Source organism: Chrysemys picta, chromosome 1, assembly GCF_011386835.1.
Source record: "Chrysemys picta bellii isolate R12L10 chromosome 1, ASM1138683v2, whole genome shotgun sequence".
Lineage (NCBI taxonomy): Eukaryota > Metazoa > Chordata > Testudines > Emydidae > Chrysemys > Chrysemys picta.
The window spans coordinates 122,327,982-122,352,141 of NC_088791.1; the positions used below are offsets into that span (position 1 = coordinate 122,327,982).

The 24,160-nt window shown below is 39.1% G+C and overlaps 1 protein-coding gene across 2 annotated transcripts in view; it reads left to right on the forward strand.

Annotated features, from left to right (window-relative positions):
- Positions 1-23,829, forward strand: part of RASSF8 (Ras association domain family member 8) — a 138,957-nt gene extending 115,128 nt beyond the window's left edge. For both annotated transcript variants that reach the window (XM_005296646.5, XM_065569021.1), the window contains exons 3-5: positions 13,310-14,196; positions 17,945-18,089; positions 18,852-23,829. In XM_005296646.5, coding sequence (XP_005296703.1) covers positions 13,310-14,196; positions 17,945-18,089; positions 18,852-18,973 — 1,154 coding nt within the window. In that variant the 3' untranslated portion in view covers positions 18,974-23,829. The remainder of the gene's footprint in view (positions 1-13,309; positions 14,197-17,944; positions 18,090-18,851) is intronic.
- The last annotated feature ends 331 nt before the right edge of the window (positions 23,830-24,160 follow it).

Genomic DNA, 24,160 nt, shown 5'->3' on the forward strand with positions numbered 1-24,160 from the left:
TGTTTGAGTTTGTAAATACAGCCCACGTATTTTCTTTAATAGACTTTAAGGACTAAACTGTCAGTGCTGGTTGCTAAGTACCAAGGAAAAACTGAGCTAGCATAAAATAACTAGCTGTCTTTTATACAAGCTGGTGATATTCATTGAAATTATATACACTGCAAGTATTCCTAGCTGCCCATCAATAGAGTGTAGTCTCTTCAGTTCTTCTCTTCTTAATGTTACCCTTTCATTAGCACTGTGTGGTGGTAGGTGTGTCTTGAATATCTGCATAAGAAGTGTGTTCAGTGTTCTGGATGCTATTTGCTAAGACAGTTTGTGTAGACATCATTCACTCGAGTACTTGCAGGGTATGTCTATCCTGGACATTAAGCCCGGGCTCGGACTTAGGTTTTAGCCTCTCCTTCCATCCACACACAAATCAGTCTGACTCAGGTCAGCAGGCACTCAGGATCTAGATCCTAAGGGTTGGGTCAGAGCCTGAGTCCCATTGTGACTCAAGTCTAAGCTCTATCGTTTTGCAGCGTGACCACAGATCTGGCCATAGACCCAAGTCAGAATATCTACATAGTGCAGCATGGACATGTTAGCTGGACTGAGAGACCCGAGTCCAGCTATTGTAAGCCCAGGTTTACAGTGCTCTGACACCCAAGCACGGACTTAGAAACACTGAGTCCATAAGCCTGAGTCCCACAGATCCAGGCTTAGTTTGCAGTGCAGACATACCCACAGTGGCCATCTATCAGTGTTGCCAGACTGTTCTCAAATTTAAAAAAAATAGTTACAAAGTCGTGGAGCCTACTCAAGTAAGAAAACCCATGCCATGGAGAACTTCTGCTGACACCACCTCAGCAGAACAGTGGTGGGCTGAGAGCAGCAAAGGTCCTCAGCCCTCCCACACAGAGTCCAATATTGGGTTTTTTGGCAAGAGACCCCCCCCCCCAAGACCAGCAGCTTTGAGTTCACAACCCTTTGGGATGAATAGAGCAGTTCACACCTCTCAAAGCTATGGCTTCTCTGCAAAGTTCAGCGAACATTGGTGCATCAACTACACTTGGGTCATGTTTTCTGTGCAACAGGGAGGGCTAGAAATATACTTTATATTATAATTTTAGATTACTTTGACTCTAGGAGCTGGGGCCACAGGCACATTCCTGTAACATCTATCCCTTAATCTGGCCCTGTTGGCCAAAGACCTACCTCTAGAGCTTTTTTCAGATCTCGCTATATTTCCCCCACCAATCAACCCTTTCTCTCATGATCCAACATCTTCCCTATGCTTCTAGGGCCTACTGAAGGACATCAAGCCTGTTTGATAAGTGGTTTGATGTCACCCACACGCAGCAAAATTTGCATTCTGCATGTACATCTTTAAAGTGAAGTCATTTATGTACCAGACTTAAATGGCTTATGCATTCGAGCTCTCGGGTACCAAAATGGAAAGGGATACTAACCCTTTAGGAGAACAGACAGTGTCACTGCCTGCCTCCCCTAGGCCTTCTATAAAGCCTGTCATGAATTTTGAGATTGTGCATTCTATTGGATAAAATGACCTCTTTATTTTTTTTAAAACTCACACAACAAGGGGAATAACCATCTCTGCCAGCAGCAAGTTAAGCACTGCCTTATGTGCATCCATACGAATTGATTTGTCCATCCATGCCAGCTTCTCAGGTGGCTTAGTCATCAGTAGCATCTGTCAGAGGGGCTTGAAAAAATTATAGCCACTTATAAGCCATCAGTGCCTTAGGAAAGCCTTCATCTGGCATTTTGCGGCAGATATGAGCCAGTCACTATTGGCCTCCACCTTGGCTGGTTCTTCAATGGTGCAGAGTCTGTGTCCTAGGTAAGTCACACTGGCCATGCCAAGCTAATAACCATCTGTCTCAGAGGCTGCTATTGGCATGCTTCCAAAGCTTTGCAGATATTCTTTTTGTTTTTCCATTTCTAACTGTACATGATTATGTGATTGTCCTAGATTAAAAACCATTGCAAAGCTGCACAGACCCATTAACCTGTTTATTGACCAACCTGGAATGTAGCAGGTACATCATTCATGCCAAAACAACACCAGGAGCTCTTGCAGCCGTCAGACTGATTTTTACAGTAGGATCGTCTGATGAAAGCACTGGCCAGTGGTAACTGCCATTACCCCTTAAAGTCATTCGTAGCTCACGAACCATCTCAAATACAATGCAGCTGCCTCTTTCCTCACAGTACTGAAGAAATAATTTTACAACAGGTTTTTTTAAAGGGCACTTGGGGAGGTCAGAAAGGGGCTACTCTGCTTTTGAGTTCTGCACTTTGTTTCTCTTCTTCACTACATCACTCATTCTTCCCTCCCCCCTTCTTTTGGCTTGTGCTTTTGTACTTATTTACTCTAGCTTTTTCCTCTTTCTTTGTCTCTTGCTCTGGAACTGCCAGTCTCACCTCTGTCTAGCAGGAACTGACATGCTTTCTTCTTCTCACACAAGTGGCATCCCTCCAGCTCAGTCTCTATCTGGCACTCTTCCACCTGTATCTCTTTCAGCTTCAGCCGAATGGCTGCACTTCCTTTGTACACCAATGACTCCTGCTTCTTTTGGCTCACCCAATCAGTGGTTCTCCAATTCCTGGACTTCCTCTCTGTCCCAAACCCTTATTGTGTGTTAAGCACCATTTGTTGATTTCTTCATTCCTTGCTGTGATGAGTGGGCTTCTACCAATCTCTTATTGGCCAAACAAACAATGACGACAGGCAGGAACACCATCTATCCCTGAACCCACAGAAGTTTTACAAGATACTGCCACTAAACCTAAATTTCACTGGTGTCTAAACTGCTCCTCTTCTTTTCTTCATTGTTTTAATCGGTTTCATATCAACATCTTCCCCTTGATGGTGCCCCTTTGTTAATGCAGACAAAGAAGCCTGAGCAGTAATATTTTGACACCAGAACTAACTCAAGCAATCATCACTCACTCTAGGGACCCTAACCTTAAACCCTAACCCTGATGCCTGCCTTCATTACCTCTTCCCTTGACAGTGGCCAGTTGGTGCTGCAGGTCTTCAAAAGTTATCACATTACAGACACAGAAATGCCATCAATCTGAGTGTTAGGCCTCACCTCACTCGACCAGTAAGAGACTGGTGAAAACCTCCTCATCTCGGGAAGGAAGAGAGAAATCACCAAAAGTTGCTTACTCCTCAGTAAGGGCTTTGGATGGGAAAGTCAGATAGAGACTGAGGTGGAGGAATGCTATTTGACCACCATTCAAAACAATGGAGCTATGATAGTTTACACTAGGTGAGGACCTGCTCCCTGGGGACTTGGGGCCTGATCCTGTGGCAATTAGTAAGAGTTCTGCCACTAACATACTTTGATGTAGGATAAGGCTTTTAACCTGTGCCTTACAAGTTTGTGGCCCTTTCTGTTGGTCCTTCCATGGAAAGCACATTTCTATCTTGTGTCCATCGAGATTGCATTTCTGATGGATGTAACTACTCAGGTATGCTGTGGAAAACAGCAGACTTTTCATGTAGAATCCCATTTGTTTCCCCTCTATATCTATAAATATAAAGTGATACTGCTCAAAGTTTTTACTTAAATTAGATTTCCGTTTCCATCTCACCTGGAAGTCAAAGTTTTTTTTGTTTTGTTTTTAAATCTGGAGTTCTCCTTGGCCTTTAAAGAAACATGAAAAGTGCACAAATTTTGAACTAAATAGCAAAGTTGATTTAAAAAAAAAGATCCGGGAGATCATTATGGCTGAAAGAATACCACTTTCAGATAATACATTTTCCTATAGCTGTGTCTTGGAAGGAGCTGGAAATGATTTAGCTGGAGGAGATGATCTACACTCTTCAGTAAAGAAGTAGAACTACCAAGTTGAAAAAATTTCCCACTGGAATATTGAGGAATAATTAAGTTACACTGTACAGGTTTCATCTAGTACTATATGATTGTTACAAGGTGAGGAAAACTTAACCATGCTGGAAGAGTCAGAGAAACACAATTTCCATAAAGAGAGAGAGATGGTTTTTTTGTTTTGTTTTTTTCTCTTTCTTTCTCTAAAAGGTAAAATTAAAAACAAGCGGCTTACAGTTTAAATGGAAAAGCAGGAAGTTTCACTTTGAAAAGGAACTTTTGCCAGGAGATGTGAGCTGCTTTTTCCATTGTACTCATCATTGTTTTATTATTTTTCTTATTATTTATTATTTAAAATAGACAAGTCATGCTAGTTTTCTGCTTCTTACCAGCATTAGTACTTCTAATAATGTTTTTCTGCAAGGGGTCTTATGAACATTTCACCAGTGCAGCTTCTGATAAAGATAATCTTCTCTTTTATTCCCCTTTTTTTAATGTTGAAAACTACAAGCTATGTTTTTTTTTAAAAGGAACTTAGAGGTGAAAACATGTCAGTAATATTTGTATTACAGCAGTGCTTAGAATCCCCAGACAAATCAGGACCCCACTGTACTAAGTACTATCCTGTCACAGGCCCCAGTCTTTCATTGTGGTACAAGTGAGCACAGCTGTCCACCCATGCAGATCACATTGCAAGTTTGGGGCTGTAGAATAAAAATGATCCCTATCTGAAAGAACATAGTGTGACCTTTCTACCTGATTAGAATGGGAAGCCCTAGGTGGATATTAGTAATCTTTCTTTAGTGTTTTTCCATTCAAAATTCCTCTCCCTACCTTGCTAAAATATGACTTATCCTCCAGAGGAAGAACAATGAATATTACTGTCATCAGTACACTTGTCCTGTTTTTCAGTAGTGATTTCCTCCGACTCCTACCCCCTATAACCACCCATTGCATTTGCTATGATTTCCTTCCCCTCCAGGGAATAAATGGGTCCTTAATAGTCAAAACGACAATGTATGTTTGTTTCATGGAAATAGAATATTTCAGTCTCCAGAAGATTAAGTTTGAATTCCTAACCAAAGACCTTTTGTTTTTTTCTGTCCTAGTCAGTTTCCTGTGGAAAATAATTAAAATGACAGAATTGCTTTAAATAGGGATGTTTTTAGCTGTAGCAGAATATCAGCAAAACATGGGCCCATTGAACAAGAAACACAGCTGTCTCTTCAAAAAATGCAGTCCATCAAAGCAATATTTTATTGGTTTCCTGGAGTGTATTTGTTTCTTTGTGAAAGCTAGATGGACTCATGAAGAAAGAGCAAAGATTTGTTAAAGTTGTTCCAAATATGCATTACAGCATTTTATGGCTTAGCTAGGATTAGATCTGGGAAATCACATAAATGCTACCTTTTTGGCGAGTAATTTCTGTTGAAGAAAACACCAAAGTTGGCTGTGGAACACACCTATTGTAAAAACTCTGAGATGAAACTGAGTTGCACCAAATCTACAGTGGATTAGAAAAAAAGAACACATTATTGCTTGAGTTTGGGTTTTAAAAAAAAAATCAAAGTGTAATCATGTGGTATAAAGTAGTACAGCTTAAAACTTGCGTATGTTACTTCTAGAGAGATGAGGTGGGTGAAGGAATATCTTTTATTGGACCAACTTCTGTTGGTGAAAGAGACAAGCTTTCAAGTTACATAGAGCTCTTCAGGTTTGTGTAGCTCAAAAGCTGGTCTCTTGCACCAACAGAAGTTGATCCAATAAAAGAGATCACCTCATCCACCTTGTCTCAGTAATATCCTGGGGCCAACACTGCTACAACAACACTACAAATTAAATATGTAACTTTGCTATTTCTAAAGACAGAGTTGTTAATAGAATGGAAGTATAAGATAGCAGTGAAATAGGATGACCCCACAACTTTCTTTTAGAATCTGGGATATTGCCTTGCTCAAATAAGTTTTTTCTGACTCTTTTTTCCACAGACATAATAGCACTGTCATCACATAAAATAAATTGTTTGTTTTTTGCTGCTCTTGTTAATAAGGTGGAGTGTTTTGTCTAGTGGTAGAGACTGCAACTGTGAGCCAAACTAGTTTAGTTTATCATCAAATCTGCCATGACTTGCTCTCTGATCTTGGGCAAGCTGCTTACTCAAACATCTTCTGCCTGACTTTACCCATCTGTAAAATTGTTACATCATGTGTAAGGCTTCATGTTTGTGTGGCACTTTGAGGTGCTCAGATGGAAGTCAGTAGAGGAGTGCAGAGTATTTTATAGTAAAATAATAGCTTGCCAGAATATAGAGGTATTACTTTGTGCTCACACTTTTTTATTGAAGGAGGACATCATAAACTCAGGGCTTGTCTACATGGCAAGTTACCATGTAGCAAGGTGGGGTGTGAATCTACAGTGCATCAGCTTGCTGTACAGTATCCTCCTGTGTGGACATTGCTACAGTCCACCTAAAGTCCCAGAGTGCAGCTTGGTGAACAGTAGTGTTCTAGGACTTTTGCTGTGCTGTAGCAGTTTCCACATGGGACGTTACCGTGCAGCAAAGTGGTGGACTGTACATTCACACTTTGGCTTGCTGCACTGTAACTTGTCATGTAGACAAGCCCTAGTCACATAAATACTTATGCCCATGAATAACTTGACACATGTGCAGTACCATTGAATTTAATAGGACTATTTACATCAGTATAGTTGAGCATGTGTGTATGTTTTTATAAGACTAGGATCTAAATCTGATTTCCATTACTTTCTGCATGGATAGAGATCATGGGAGCACATAGTAATTTAAACTCTCTAGTCTTTACTTTTAATTTTTTGATTCTTTTAATCATTCTTGACATTTAATGGAAAACGAGTTCTCAGGTAACCAGAATAATGCCTTTAAATTGCTATGAATTTAAATTGCTTAAGCCTGTGTCACTTAGTGGATCAAATGTCAGCTTCATAGTTCAAAGGTATTGAATTCAAACCTTAAATTTTTATTAAAATTACTAGCAATTATTTTTCCATCAATGCCATTAGAGCTTTAGCGTTGCTACTTTTGCTAAATCAAACAAAATCTGACCTAAAATGTTTCACACATTTTAAAAAAAAGTTGATTAAAAGTACAGTTTAGCCACATGTAATTTTTCTAAAAACAACCATGTAAAAACAGCCTTTTAAATTGTCATGATAAATAAGACAAAGTTTAAATTTCTCTCTTCCATCTCTTTCCTGGGGTTAGAACGCCACATTTGAGATCCAAGTAGATAGTAAATGGACCAGATTAGTCCTATTTGTGTCTTACATTGGATAAACACACGGCTCTCTTTTCTAGCTGTTTTTATAGCAGTCACATCTTGACTAGCAATTGCCGGATTGGACCAGACCCAAGGTCCATCTAGTCCACTGTCTTGTTTTGACTATGGCCAGTGCCACGTGTCCGAATTAAGTGGAAGAAACTTGGCGGTAGTCACCTGTGGAATCACCTGGCAACAGGGAAAACTTCCTCTAATCCCCAACAGTTAACATTTGGTTTAAGCCCTGAGGTATGAGAGTTTATATTCCTTCCAAACTCTTGGTGGGGTTAATCCTGACTGTTGTAACTCTGGATATTGTTGTTATCCATACAAATGCCCAGTCCCTTTTTGAATCCTAATGAGTGTTATCTTATGGCAGTGAGTTCCAAAAGCTGATTGTACATTGTAAGGAAGAAATACTACTTTTTGTGAGTTAAAAATTCGCTGCCTTTTATTCCAGGGAATGTCCCCTTGTCCTTTTGTATGATGAGAGAAGGTGAACAGAAGAACCTGCTCTATCTTTTCTATACTATTCATTGTTTGGGCCTCACAGAATGAATCTGTTCACTTCAAACTGGGACACTCTGGGATTTTAATTTGTTCTTCTGCCCCATGTCACTGTATCCTTTAGGTCCTGCTTTGTTTTTTTGTTGTTTTTTTTCTCTCCTTGCTTTACCCTACCACCAAAAACCTACCTTATTGATTGCACCTCTCTCTCTCTCTCTCTCTCTCTGTATAATTTGTCCTGCTTCTCCAGGTTCTTTCCCTTCTCTCATTCCTTGTTCATGTTACCGTCTCTTCTTGATCCTTCTTGTCTTGTGCTGGTTTGGCTTATGAAGACTGGGGATGGTGTAGGCACTGATTGTCTTTTCTCAAAGTCTCGCATTCTTGCTCTCCATTCCTTCACTTACCTTTCTGTCTCTTTGTCCTCCACTGCAGTCAGGGCCTCTACTAGTCCAAAGATCTAATAATAATAATGGAGATATCCTCTCTCCTAGAACTGGAAGGGACCTTGAAAGGTCATCTAGTCCAGCCCCCTGCCTTCACTAGCAGGACCAAGTACTGAATTTTGCCCCAGATCCCTAAGTGGCCCCCTCAAGGATTGAACTCACAACCCTGGGTTTAGCAGGCCAGTGCTCAAACTACTGAATTGCTTGAATTACTCTTGAATTGCTGCTTGTCTAAAGGGAAATTGTATAGTGCAGGACTTCTGACTCCTTTTTCTCTCAATAATGAACTTACTATATAATTTGTCCATCGATAGACAGACCATTTTCATTGGCACATTGATCCACCAGACATATACAAAAATAAAAGACTATTCTAAGATGCTACACATGTACCTTAGTGAGTAGAGAAAACTGTTTGGGCTCTGAGCTAAGATGTGAAAAAAATTATCTAAGCAGGCATCGTAAATAAAAATTGTATTGTAATATATATGCACAAGAGGTCAGAGTTAAAACTGTGCATGCAACCTTAGCTTTTGACATTTTATGCCTTTTGGTGCTTAACTGTACAACTTTAATGTTCTCTCAACCTCATTTTTTGTACGGATTTCTGTGATTAGATATCTAAACTGCACAATTCAGAAAGATATACTATGTCTTACTGAGTCATGAGTTGCTGGCATGGAACATATGCTGCAAGAAACAGAATACAGTGAATTTTTCTTTAACCTGAGAACCACTGTTTTTTATTAGGAATCAAAGCAGCTTGTCTTTGTTCGCTAACGGTGGCAGATTACAAACAACGATTTAGCTTTAAAGGTTTCTGATTCTGAAACATTCTAAGGTTTGTTTTAAATGAACTTTGTTTGCATTTTTACTTGTGAATTAGCATTATCATTATAACTGGAGTTTGAAGTTTGTTTATAACAAAGAGAATTAATCTATAGCATAAGTAGCCTGGAGAACAAATCAAATAATATTTAGCTTGGATAAAAGATTATTTTGTTTTAGGGCAGCACTGGATTCAAAGGATGGTTGTTGCACTATATAAAATCACTAACTCTGCAATCTGGGCCACAGTTTTTTGTGCTGAGTTGGGACCATTAAGTTTATTGTTTTAAGATTGTATGTTGACCTTGAACCATAACCCAAGATATGAACAGCTATGTTTTTGTCCAGCACCTCAGTAAATACGCTTCATGCATTTTCTTTTGAAATTGCCATGTTTATCCCCTTATTCTTCCTTGTTCTCATGTTGCTTTACAGTAGTGTATATTTAGTAGCAAACTGAATGGAAATTGCATGCTAAGCACTCACCCAGTGGTCTGCTGTTTAGACTTACAAGGTTTATTTGAACCTGGCTCTTTCTGACACAAAATAACATTAGTAGCATTACTGTGACTGCAAGATAAAAGAGCTACGAGCCTTTAGGATTAACCAAGTTGAGTGCAAAGCTACAACCTTTGCTCTGAGATTCTGGAACATGTTTTTCCTCTCCTGGATTTTTAGTGTTTAATTTGCCATGGTGAACTGAATTAGGCTTGATTTACCAATAGTGACATGGATGCTTAGTACAAAATTAAGATACTGCATGTTAAATGTAGAATATTTGGGGTTCGCAAATGTCTACAACTGTGTCTCTTGGCACATTGCCTCTTTTTCAACTACTTTATTCTAATAAACATTAAAACTGATTCCAAGAATTTCAGCCAAATAGATTGGTACACTTATAGAATTTCCTCCAATGCTTATCTTGAGTCACTGTAAACAGGTTTTTAGTTTTGAATTTGGCCTGCTATTTCCATTTTTACGTACCTCATTTTGTCTATCTCTTTCATGGGGGTGGGAACGTGTGTAATCTTTACATACATATACTCTCCTTTCAAGAGGAAATGTATTGAGATCTATTCTTCCCTTCCCTCTTGCTAACTGGCTAAATATCATTAATGTGACTATATGCAGTGGTGTTGTAGCCATGTCAGACCCAGGGTATTAGAGAGACAAATTGAATGAGGTAATATCTTTTATTGGACCAACTTCTGTTGGTGAGAGAGACCAGCTTCTGAGGTTACACAGAGCTCTTCTTCAGGTCTGGGCTACCTGAAGAAGAGCTCTGTGTAAGCTCGAAAGCTTCACTCTCACACCAACAGACGGTGATCCAATAACTCATCTTACATCCACCTGGTCTTGTTAATATGACTAGTCAGCTCTAGTTTTCTCTCTTCTAGTCAGTCCCTCTCAATCTCAGTTTTAGTTTCTGGGCATAGTGAAGTAGGAGCTCCCAAAGTGAGACTGAAGTAATAATTTTGTATGCATTGGCTATATGCTGTAAAGCATGATTTCCAAGGATGGTCTGACTATATCAGATGATATCAACTAGTTGACCTACAACAGCTCTGTGTGTGTGTGTGTGTGTGTGTGTGTGTGTCCTAAAAATTCTATCTGAGGGTGCTGTCTTGAGAAAATGTAATTGCAAGCCAGAGGCAAATCTACACAAGATTAAAATACCTTTTGATGCTTTGGAAAGGGGTAGTGGTTTGGGGGATGGTTATCTTTGCTTTGGATCTCCCCAGATGGCTCTGTCATGGGCTTCTTCTGATACAACCTTAACTCCCCATCAGTCTCTTAAGTAAGGGTATGTCTATACAGCCCCACGGCAGCGAGCCTCCGAATCAAGGTAGACAGGCTCGGACTAGCTCTCTAAAAATATCTGTGTAGACAGTGCTTTGAAGTTGCAGCTTGGGCTGGAACTCAGGTTCTGAAGCTTCCTGGGCTGGGAGGCTCGCCCCCACGGACTGTGTAGACATACCCTTAGTGTGTCCAAAGCTGAAAAAGGGAAGAAATTCTATCCCATACACATCCATTGTTCACATTTACCTGGGATAAGGAACAATTACAATTGCTTCGGAAAAGGAGAAATTTTAAAAAGACTTGCACTTATTAAGTAATGAAATAAACCCAGCACTGCCTGGCTCATTCTCTATTTTCCCCTGAAGAATGTGTTTATTGAGAGGTTGTATTAAGAGAGCATGTGATTACATTTTTCTGATAATTAGTAGTTATGGAGCTTGTCACAAACTATTGCATAGCATGCTTTGAAAGCAGTTAGACGCTCTCTGTTTTTTTGTTTCTGTTTTGTTTTTTTTAATATAATGCTACTGTTTGTTTTATTGGGAAAAAAAAGTCTTCACAAGGTAGGGAGAATTCAGTTTTATTTTTCCCTATCTGTGAAGACTGATTTATTTTAAAATAATAATAGTGTTTAAAAAATAATGGGGGGGTGGGGGGGGCAGGAGACTTACATGTTGGCTCTATACTCAGTATTATAGATAGGCTTGAAAGGATTACATTTCTATTGGTAAATGTCGGTAAATATCAGATTATACACACACACACACACACACACACACACACACACACACACACACACACACACACACACACACACACACACACACCCTACCTGACGGGGAAAATATTTCTGTAGAGCTAATTGAAATTTAAGGATAAGCAGTATTTTTCTTACTTTGTCCAAGAAGTCTGATTTAAGGATATTTACTTTATATGTTTTGACATGTGATGTTGATGATTTGTGTTTGAATGGTTATAAAGCTTTAACTCTTTGAATCTCAATATCTAAATAATTGGCTGATCTCCTACCTATTTTCTAGCCCCTTCCATAATTTCATGCCACTATGAACATTTTAATCAATAAAAATGGGGAAATGATTACAAATAAATATGAATATCCATTGAATTTATAAAAAATAAAAATCTAATTCTGTTGAGTCTAATTATAGAGGAATGTAAGGAGGAGATGACACAAATCTCCTGGGTCCTGAACAAATATGTAAGGGATAATTTGGTGGCAGCAAAAACATAATTTATTTTCTCCTCTATTGAAAATATAACCATATTGCATTGTAAAGTCAGCTGCTTGGATAGAGGTCAGAGATCGTCCCAGCAATCGTAAAAGGATTCAACATATCAAAGCATCTTTCTGAATCCTCTGAAGCCCAAAAAAGATCTGATTGGTTCCTGCTATGTAAATTTTCTGAGCCAGGTATCAGCAATCACCAAGTTTGGCATCCTCTAGTGGTGTCTCTTTAGCCTTGTCTACTGTAAGAAGTCTGGACATGGTTGTCAGCAACCACGTTAGTTAACACAATGCTGATCATGGCTTAGCAGTCATCATAGACTAGAATAATGCTGTCAGCATTGTCTTGGTTTAACTGGGGATTTAATTGTGGGTTATGGTCTTAATAGTAGTGGTTATTAACAGTGGCCCCTACGTGATGAGTTATTGTCCAGAGGAGAACACAAAATTTAATTTTGCCAATTATGTAGGTGAAGATAGAAAATACCCTGGGAAACTTTTCTAGTCTCTCATTTGTCACTTTCTAATAATTTAACTCTTATCTTTCCCCATTGCTAGAATTCAGAGTTCATTGGGTCACTGTTATAATGTAGACTAGGTGGCTTGATATATTGAAATGCAAAATGAAATATGATTTCTTTTCCTATAGTTTCCATGAGGTATTATGTTTCAAATCACAAATTCAAAGGAAACCCAGTACTAATTTGTTCATTCTCTCTTGTATGTTAAGAGAACTTGTCTTAGTGCAATTCATGACTAAAAAGAAATAAAATAGTCGGGGCACCCATCAAATTACTTTTTGCGAAATTATACAAAACAGATGTTATTGCCTTCACTTAAAACATGTTCTAGTATAGTAGATGACTTTGTCTTCATCTGTGTTGGAAAGCACCTTGCTCCCTATGGGTGCAATTGCAAACTAAATAATAGTAGATTAACGCTGTGTAGACTAACAATTTTCAAAGCATTTTATGGGAGGTACATACAAAAAATCTATGCAAATTCTATTGTAAACTAGAGTTGTACATCTGCCTCCCATATATCACTTCTTAAACGTACACTCTAAGATCAGTGGGAGACTAGTGCTCTGATATTGAACTTGGGATATTGAGTTTGAGCCAGGAACCTACTGGATGAAATTCTATCATGTGTGTTATTCAGGAAATCAGACTAGATTATCGTAATGGTCCCTCCTAGCCTTAAAATGTATGATGGGATTATTTAGACTATGCAACACTCTTATAACTTGTCCGTAGATATCCTTATCCAATAGTTCCCTCTGTTGGACTGTTTTAGGTATTACACATGCAATTTTCACCTTTCTCATTATCCTTTCTCCCCTAGGTCGTACTGGAAGATACACACTGATAGAAAAATGGAGAGATACAGAGAGGCATTTGGCACCTCATGAAAATCCTATCATTTCATTGAACAAATGGGGACAGTATGCAAGTGATGTGCAGTTAATATTACGCCGCACAGGGCCATCCCTCAGCGAGAGGCCGACTTCAGACAGCGTTGCTCGAATACCTGAAAGAACTTTGTACCGACAAAGCTTACCTCCATTAGCCAAGCTAAGGCCTCAGAATGACAAATTAATAAAAAGGAGAGAGCCAAAAAGGAAGTCTTTGACCTTCACTGGGGGTGCAAAAGGGTTAATGGACATTTTTGGGAAAGGTAAAGAATCTGAGTTCAAGCAAAAGGTGCTCAACTGTAAAACAACAGCTGAAGAGTTGAAAAAACTGATCCACCTCCAGACTGAGAAGCTTCAGTCCATTGAGAAGCAGCTGGACTCAAATGAGGCTGAAATCCGGTACTGGGAACAGAAATACAATTCCAGCCTGGAAGAGGAAATTATCAAATTTGAGCAGAAAATCAAAAGAAATGAAGTAGAGATTGAAGAGGAAGAGTTCTGGGAAAATGAACTGCAGATTGAGCAAGAGAACGAGAAGCAGCTGAAGGAACAACTCCTGGAGATCAGGCAAAGGATCCTGGAGTGTGAGAGCAAGTTAAAAGACTATATGACTCAAATCCACAGAATGGAGAGTGGCCTTGAAGCAGAGAAGTTGCACCGGGAAGTTCAGGAGTCGCAGGTGAATGAAGAAGAGGTCAAAGAGAAGATTGAGAAGGTGAAAGGTGAAATTGATATTCAGGGCCAACAGAGTCTGAGGCTGGAAAATGGCATTAAAGCTGTAGAAAGGTCATTGGGCCAAGCCACCAAAAGATTACAGGTAAGAACACATTTTCTGCCTGGGGAAAGATAGCAGGTTTAAGTTTTAATTAGTCAAAGATCTGACTGAGCTGGTTAGAAAAACAGGGAAAATCTTCCATGACAATTTTTGTAAAAAATTTGTCTGCCTTTTCTCTATCAGAAATGTTCAGAATTTGCAAGTTTTGGACCAGCCAGTCCTAATACCATGATATAAATGATTCTGTCTCACCTCCCCCTGTCTTTTTTTTTTTTTTTTTTTTTTTTTTTTTTTTAACCTGCCCCTTAGTCTCTCAGGTTAGGTGATAAAGATTTTTGTGTCCTTACTCTTTAAATATTCAGAGGGACTCAATTACTTGAGGAATTAGTGCTGAATGCAGCACAGAACATTTCACTTCTAGTTGCAGATTCAGTGGCAGGCAGTAGGGTTGTCATGTGTCCAATTTTCAACCAGAACGCCTGGTTGGCTCCGGTCAGCACTGTTGACTGAGCCATTAAAAGTCCGGTTGGCACAGGGCTGGCAGGCTCCCTATCTGGCTTCGTGCGGCTCCCCAGAAATGGCAACATGTCCCTGCAGCCCCTAGGCAGAGGCACTGCCAGTGGAGTTCCACATGCTGCCCCTGCCCTGAGCACTGGCTCCGCAGCTCTCATTGGCCGGGAACTGTGGCCAATGGGAGCTAAGGGGGTGATACCTGTGGGCAGAGGCAGTGCACAGAGCCGTCTGGCTGTGCCTCCGCCTAGGAGCCGAGGGATATGCCAGCAGCTTCCTGGGAGCCATCTGAGGTAGGAGCCACCCAGAGCCCACACCCGGAACCCCTGCCCCAGCCCTGAGCCCTCTCCTGTACCCCAAACCCCTCATCGCCTGCACACCCAGCCCAGAGCCCGCACCCCCTCCCACACCTCAACCCCCTACCTCAGCCAAGATCCCCCTCCCATACTCCAAACCCCTAGGCTCCAGCCCAGAGCCTCCTCCTGGAACCCAAGCCTCTCATCCCTGACCCCAGCCCAGAGCCTACACCCTACCCCCCCCCCCCCGCCGCAGCCTGGTGAAAATGAGTTAGTAAGGGTGAGGGAGAGCAAGCGACAGAGGGAGAGGGAATGGAGTGAGCAGGGTGGGGCCTCGGAGAAAGGGCAGGGCACAGGTGGGGCAAGGGCATTCGGTTTTGTGCAATTAGAAAGTTGGCAACCGTAATTGGTAGTGACCCAAAGTCATTACCATCTGTTGCCTATTCAATGATCTGTGTGAAATCACTGAGTGGTCTGAGTTCCTAGTGGATGAGTGTCCACATCTGACATAGCTGCTATTACCACCATATCTGATATTCTGGTTTGGCAGTATTGGCAGAGGCTTGGACCCTCCTCTTACCCTAAGAATAGTCTCTTTTTTTAAAGTCAGTGTTTGAGTGACATTGGGATAATGAAGGTTGAAGCTTGCACTACCTGTCTGGGCTTTGCCTTTTTGAGGCTGAAGTTCTGTCTCTCTAGTGCTGCTCTCCAGAATCTTCCATGAGCATAATATTTAGAAAAAAGATACAGATCCAAAAGTAGTATCAGAGTGGGTGTGTTAAAGTAACTAATAGGTTATAAAACCATTGTTTGGAGACTAGTTCTTCCTTTTCCCTACCTGACCTGTATGAGTTCAAGATTTTGTTTTCTGTCTACTTCAGGCAATTTTAGAGACCATATCACCAGAGAATCAAGTCACTGCTTTTTTATTCCCTGCAAAAGTTAATGATGTCACTTGCACATAAGTAGAGCATGAAATAATGAATATAAATGGAAATCCAGTTTGTAGCAAATAGTGACCAGAGGGGGATACAGTGACACTGGGAAGCAAATTTCCCTATTCCTGGCATGTCTAATATCCCAGGCACCCTAGAATTAAGGCACTCAGTTTTAGTTGGTTATAGCACTGTTATTTATTTTAATATCCTGTATTAAACTGCTGCTGCATTCCACAGTGGCTGAGTAGTGTGAAGTGATTCTGCTGTCACTATGTAAAGGACTTTGGGATCCTTAGAATCAGTGTACCGTATCAATTTAAGCTGTTTTTACTAAATAAAAATATGGCATCTGAAACAAAACACATGAAAACTCTAAGCATATATGTCTAGCCACCCATCCCCGGCTTCCAGTGACATTACAAATTATCCTTTTAGTTACTGTGATGCCAGGAGGAACCCCCTCTTCATTTTTATTTTATTTTATTTAAATAACAATGCTGATAACATCCACTGAGGCTTACACTGAGTTCAAACTCCCATTCTCACTCTCTTTTTCATATGCTCTGGCTGTCCCAAGCAAATTCCTATTAGGTTAAATTTTCAATGCTTGTTCTCAACCTAAAGATGATTTTTTTCCAGAAAGTTTGAGCAAAATCAGTTCAGCTGTGTTTGAGTTATGCAAGAGAGAGGAGGATATGTGTTTCTCCATAATCTCAGACTGAAGTGTTTAGTACTTGCATAACTAGCTGATTTGAAATTAGAAATTTTAAATGTGACTTGTTTGTTATGGTCTTTGCTGAATAAGGAAGGGAGGAAAACTGGTTCAGTAGTTCTAAGGGTCTGAACATGTAAAGTCAGCATTTTCATGTATGCATATGAGACTTTCCAAATCACTCTTCTCCCTCTGTATTTTTAAGGACACCTTCAGTCAAGCATATGCTGTGATTTAGCAGTTTTCTTTTTTCCTTGCCATTGGCATTTTTAGAAAAGATTTTAAATGCAAAAAAAAAAAAAAGCACTGATGCAATGTTTGGTGTGAGACCTCAGGGGAAAAATTTCAAAAGCTCTTAAGTGATTTAGGAGCTTAATTCGATGGGACTTAGATACTCTCCAGCACTCAGAAGTTAGGAAATTCCAAAGGCTGAGGTTATTCACAATGTTAGTGTTGCCACTTGCATGTTTTTAGCGTCTTCTAATCCTCTTCCTTTTGTTAAATGAATGCCTCAGTGCATTACTGTTTGTGTTTTTTATAGGATAGAGTAAACAAGTACAGAGTTAATGTTGTGGGGGGGAGGATATCCATTTTTGGAATTTCCTGACATTTGAGTGCATGATTTCAGAATGTAATATATTAATGCAAGCTGAGACCAAATAGATTCTGAAGAATTTTGGCAAAAATCTGTGAGGACTTGTTTTCTTAAAACCAGAGCAATTTCTGAAATGTACTTGCCAAACAAGTGCTAGACACTATATACACCCTATGCACGAGAAGCAGTCCCTGCCCAGAAATGCTTACTGTCGAAATATACAAGACAAAGGGTATAGAGAAAGGAAGTATTGTCCCCAGTTTACAGACAGGAAACTAAGGGACGGAGTATTTAAGTGACTTGCCCAAATTATACAAGAAGTCTGTGGCAGAGCCACAAATTGGAGCCAGATTTTCAGGGTCCAAACCAGTGCCTTAAACAAAAGGTCAGCCTCTGTAGCATTCAGGATATGGATTATCAGAGCCTCTTGCTTCTGTTGTGCCAAGTTTCTGTTCAGGTGACTTGAGTAGTGTCTGAGAGAGGACAAGGAAGCAAATATAAAGATATGATAACTGCTAACAAGTAGATAAGTCCATATGAATCAGTATCATTTTACTTTTGTAAGTCATGCAGCAAACCATCTTTCAACAAAACAATATCTTAAAAACTAGTGACTTTCTATTTACCCGTCAAAGAAAAAAAAGACTTGCCCCAGAGACAAATGGATGGATAGAATTTTGCATGTCTGTTCCAGACTTACCCACCTCTAAACAGACTCTTTTCCCCCCTTTCTGTTTAGGACCGAGAACAAGAACTGGAGCAACTAACGAAGGAGCTAAGACAAGTAAATCTCCAACAATTTATCCAGCAAACAGGAACAAAGGTCACAGTGCTACCAGCAGATCCTATTGAAGTGGAGGCTTCACACACACAGCTCGAAAGAGGTACAAATTTGGAAGTTTTGTAAGGAGAAAAAAAAATACACTTCTCTCTTCCTTTAACCCTAATACACTAAACATCAAATGAACTCTTTATTTATCTGCTAGTCCCTCAGTATAACAAAATAGCAAGAGTATGCTATGTAAGTTCTCTTTTCATACCTTAAAAAAATCTCACATTACACACACACACACACACAAATATAATTATAAATATACTCATGCAAATTGTTTGTGGCAATGATGGAACCACTGTTGTACCTAGCAGGTAACTGAGCTTCTGCTGTGACAGCCCCTGCAGGTCCTCCCTGGACCTTCATCTCAGCCTATCCCTCCCACTTTTTAAACATCTTCTGAAAACACTCCTTTTTCTAAGGCCTTTATTGTCAACCCCTGTATAGAGCCCTTCCGCTAATGATGCCATGGTGTTTCTTTTAGGAGGGCAGGGAGTTAGTAGTTTGAGTGCATGTCTACATGGGTCCTCCTGTATATGGGCACTGTCTGGGGGGGGGTGTGTGTGTGTGTGGGGGGGGGGGTTGTTATATTTCCAAAGCCAACTAACAAACAACTCGCATTAAAATGAGTGGCAGTTGTGTGTCTTAATGTCAACCATTATACTGTCACTTGTGTATATATTCTATGTAAATTATGTTTGTGCTCCACTCAAGCACACTGGTAGGCCAAGGAATAAGTGTGTTCTCTAAATGTTACAAATAATATTTCATAATTATTAAGTAAATCATACTAATTATCATCTTTTTTGTGTAGAGACAACATTTCAGTCTGGGTCCCTGAAACGCCCAGGTTCATCAAGGCAGCTCCCCAGTAATCTTCGAATTCTACAGAATCCACTGTCATCTGGTTTTAACCCTGAGGGCATTTATGTATAACAATATATACCTCTTCTGAAGAGGACCTATGAAGGTACCATGGACAGTATAAGTTCCTTCCTTTTTGATTCTACCAATGATGAATGAAAGAAGCTTTTCCTCTTTAAGCCACCACATGTTGCGTTTCTTCATTCTACATACCACGTGGAGCCATGCCCCCTGCACTGATGCAAAAGAACAAAGGAACTGTGTAGCTACACAGCTGGCAGTGTTGAAGTTGCTGTCCAATAACTATTGATGCAAGAGCCTTCATTTTTATTCTTGCTACTTCAGAAGCATTTAGAAAAGTATTATTCCATATATAGGCATAAATAAAACACTGACTGAGCAGAGTGAAGGAACCTGTTTGCAACTGGTTTAAGGTTTAATTTATTCCATGCAATCCATGAAGGTGTGAATGTTGACCTTTACAGTGTCTTTTATTTTATTATTTTAAACTTGTGACTAATTATATAGTATCGTATTTCTCAATCTGACCAGATCACTTTTGTGTGTATAAATGTCCAGTGTTTCATCACATTAACAATTCACAACCACAGGAGTGTTGTGGGGGTGCTGTATCTTTAAAATAGTCTCTAACCACTGATTTTGTTTGTTACATTGTGGATTATGATGCATCATATCACATCCATTGCTACCTTTTTAGGTGAGTTTGTGGGATTAGCTTCCTATTGATTCCGCCTTGAATGAACCATTAAAAGATTATGGAATTTAAAGCTGGCTTGGTAAGGATATTTCCAGCATATGATTGAGGATGCACTAGTTAGACAGTATTTTATTATATAGAATGTATATTTGAGATATTGTGCCACATTGCGTATGCCTTTTGAGAAACAAACAATATAAGGGGTCTTCATCGTATGTCTTACTAAAAAGGGGTGTGAGGCTTTTCACTGTGTGTGATTTTTACTCTTCTTTTCACCAGCCAGGACAGTGTTCTTATTTTCCTGTAAATGTTACTATTCTTAAAAAAAAATCCACACACACACCATTTAGCAAAATGATAGCTAAAAGAGCTGGGGTGATATCCTGGTCCCATTTGAAATTAATAGCAAAATTCCCATTGAGTTCACTGGGGCCAGGATTTCATTCCTGCTCCCCAAAATGTTATGGAACATGTTTTTCTTTAGATATGCAAGACTATTTCTGGTCAGGGTTTTATAGAGCATTTTATTTTACAAGTGAGAGGTAGAAGATAAACGTTCACAGATTCACTAGGAGACTTCAGTTTATTTTTACAATGTTTTGAGGTCACCTAGTACAACCAAAAATAAAACAAGGTTTAGACAAAGTGGCTTCCCAGCAGAATGCAAGAGTAAACACATACAGGTACATCACTTCCAAATAAAGTGCGGTTATGATGCTAGGCCCTGGTCCTGCACTCGGATCAATGCAGTGGACTCCTGAGTCTGTGCAGAACACCATTGGCATCAGTGGGACTCCTTCATGACGAGAAGGGGGTCCAACTGCATGGATCTGATTACAGAATCTGCGCCTTATGTATTGCATTTGGACTGCCTATTATAACAGCACCAGCTATTGCCATCGCATGCCTGCAGATCCCTTTGACTTCAGTGGGAGCCAGGCCAGTGCATCCAGAGCAGAATTTAGCCCTTGGGGTCCCCAGAAATCAAAATCTAGAGGGAGAATCCTGATTCCATTGAAGTCAATGGCAGAACTTCTTTTGACTTCAGTGGGATCAGGATTTCATCCTTGGTGAGTAAAAACCCAAGCTTTAATTACTAAAGAATAATATTTCAGAAATCTGTTTATTTTTAAAATATAGATGTTCCTGCTTGGATTTACTTGTGCCCAGATAAATACGAAATTAATTTTCTTATTTTAAAAACGACCATGAATTTCCACATCAGAACGGTAACTCAAAGTTTGAAGGATACAGCATGAGATGAAGGAATCACCGTTAAATGAAATTTTTTCATTTCTCTTTTATTAATAGCACCATAAATACTAAAAATGCTGCTGTATTTAGACTAACAGCAACTTCAAATGAGGCTGTGAAAATATAAAGGATCTTTCAAAACAGACTCAGTTCAAAAACAAAAATTCATTATCTCTTTTTACTTGTGAACAAACTGGTAAATGTGCTGCTCTAGCCTAAAGAATCTTTGCTACGCTCAGTTTTTCGTCTCCGTTATTGATGAGTCTGTGCTCATGTATGTTTGTGCCCATAACTTTCTTATATAAAAATGTATTTGTTAATTAATATAAAACACAAATAATTTGGAGATTATACTGTGTACAAGGGGCATATACCTTTACTTTCCAGGTCCAATTTTGCCCAAAAAATGGCCCAATCTGGCAGGATACTTAGTATCCTCAACTCCCTTAGAAGTCGATAGGAGTTGAGGCAGTCGGCGCTTTTGCAGTATCAAGCCCAAATTGCATTGCATAGCGAAGATCCTATGTCACTTAATCACAAAGAAAAGTTTAATCAAATCTTTGCTGCATACTGATATAAAGGATTGTTAAAGCAGATAAACGTATGTATCCTGAAAATATTCTGTTATGCAGTAAGGATCTGATCCAGCTCCCATTGAGTTCCGTGAATGCTAAGATCATAAGAATTATGTGTCGTCTTGTGCTTTAAGGGCGGTGGGGTAAGAAAACTCAGGATTTTGGATGGCTCAAGATATTGTTCCAGTAACGAAATTTGGAGCCTTTCCCCTTTAATTTAGTAGTTTAAATTTAACATAGATTGGTGGTGACTGCTGTTTGGCAGAGAGGTCAAACACTAAGTGGGTTTGGAGACAACCATCCCACCTTGTACTCTCTCCAAGTTAAAGCTGAAGAACATCATCAGGGCACCTGAGGAGCTTTCACTGCTTCTGTCCACTAGGAGGGTAAACAGAACAGTTGGTGCTCCAGGGCTGCTGTTAGTAAGGCAAAAAATTCACTGAAATGCTTTTTAAAATTTGAGAAAATCCCTTTATTTTCCATCTTCTTGATATGTTGAACTTTCTGTTCAATTTATTATTCAGTTCAACCACAGCATCATAAAGAATTAAGAGTTTCACTCCATATCAACATGTGACCCTTTTAAAATGTAGATTTTTATCATGCTTCCATTTTCAAAAGCATTTTCAAACCTGGTCAGAGGGGCATGAGTAGAACAAAAACAGCATGTAACAGGTGCCACATTATATACTTGCCAGCATAATAAATATAGATTTTTGTTTTTATTAAATAGTTTAATACACAAGTATCTATTTTCCTTTAAGTGCACAGGACATTTATATGAAAGACTCCTATTATTGCTAATGGAAATTAACTGTGTGAATCCCTCACATTGTCATTCACAAGTGTATGAAGGGAGATAAATGCAAAAATAGATTAAGATTTAGGGTAAAATTTTCAACAACAACAACAAAAGCCTAAATCTCATTGAAAGATAATGGCTCCTGTGTCACTCAAGCATTTTTGAAAAAGTTACCCATCTTCTGAAACTTTAAAGAGAACATTCCATCGCTACCCTAGCCTACAGAATCTGCAAATATGACTTTTCTTTGTGATTAAGAGAAGAAGACCCTTTAGAGAAAGGAAATCTCTACTTGGGGCTATGACTGCCTTTTAAAAAAAATAAATAAATAAAAAGCACACTATGTATTGCATTATGGTGAATTGGGATTATATGAGTATGGGGAAAAAATTGATCCTGTGATTTTTTAGTGAACTGAAGTATACAGTTTCCCAATGTGCATTACTTAGAATGAATTGGGCCTTAATTATCTATGTAAATAGCAAAACTTTATTCATTTTTTTTCCAGAAAATAATCTTTAATGGCCTGCACGGTATTAAAATAAGTGTCAAAGTGTTACTTTTATATTATGCCATTTTTTTTTTTTGGAACATTGAAACATGCATGTTTATTCTATTTGCTACAGTATTTTCATGTTTTGGATGAAGGCCATCGGCTGTATGGAGATGACAAAACAATCATTCTATCTTATTTATTCAGTATTGCTGCTTATCGTTTTCAAAATAAAGCTTTCAATGCCAATACAGTGACTGATTGAAAGCTGCAATAGCTCTTTTCAGGTGCTTTTTTATGTTTGTAGAAACCAAAATAAGTGCAGGTTCTACCTTAGTGTATAGAATGTTCAAACACAAGAAAGCTAATGGCAAGAACTGTGTGCACATGTGTGTGTGTGTAGTATTTACATAAACACACATACTGTACATGCACTTAAGCCCAGTTTAGTAATGCACTTAAGCATATGCTTAAATCCATCCCTGTTCAGTACATAGCTGAAGCAGATGCTGATTAGGGCTAGTCATTAAACTGACAGTCATAAAGGTCATGATTCAAAATCCATTGAAATCAATGAGACTTAAGCACGTGTTTAAGCGCGCACACATGCTTTGCTGAATCATAGCCTTAAAAAGTTCATTCTGGTTCTAGAGATAACAGTTCTAGTGATAATTCCTCATTTTATGTATAGTTGGTATCTCTGAAACCTTTATTATTCCCACAAATAGAATGAATTTAAGTGTGCCCACTCTAGAGAATACAGAGGAGGAAGATTTGAAGAATATGTTTACAACCCAGATGCAGCTTAGGTCTAAACATAATCACACAGTGATTAGGATATTTGAGTTGCTGAAGCTTTAAACAGGAGTGGCAATGCTCATTAACTGTGAAGACAAAAATGACCATTTTTAGTACTGCTTTGCTTACCTGAAAGATGGAAATCTGTATTATATGTAATTATATTAGTTTCTCTTTTGACTGTCATTTAAAAAGCTTATATTTTCTGATTATTTTCATGAATTGTTATTCAGTGCTATGAAGAAAAATATTGGATATTCTCCAGTACAATAAATCTTCCCTGAATCACTGGGTCTTTACTATCCATGGTTTGTTGGCATACATTGTACATCTCACACTAACACACTGCAGTTGTCACAGTTTTTGTGCATTGAAGAATGTCTGGTATGAAAGGAAGACCGGATAGCACACCACACATATCAAAGGCTTTCAGAAATGTTTATTCTAAATTCATTAACTGTTGACATAACCCAAGTTGTGTTGGACATAAGCTGAGCATCTGAACTCTGTATTTATTCACCTAAAGAGGGAATTTATCCCAGGGGAAGGGAGAGAAAGGAAGCAGACCACTGGTCTAAGTACGGTGTGGAGGCTTGTACCAGAAGGTGTATGCCTCTCA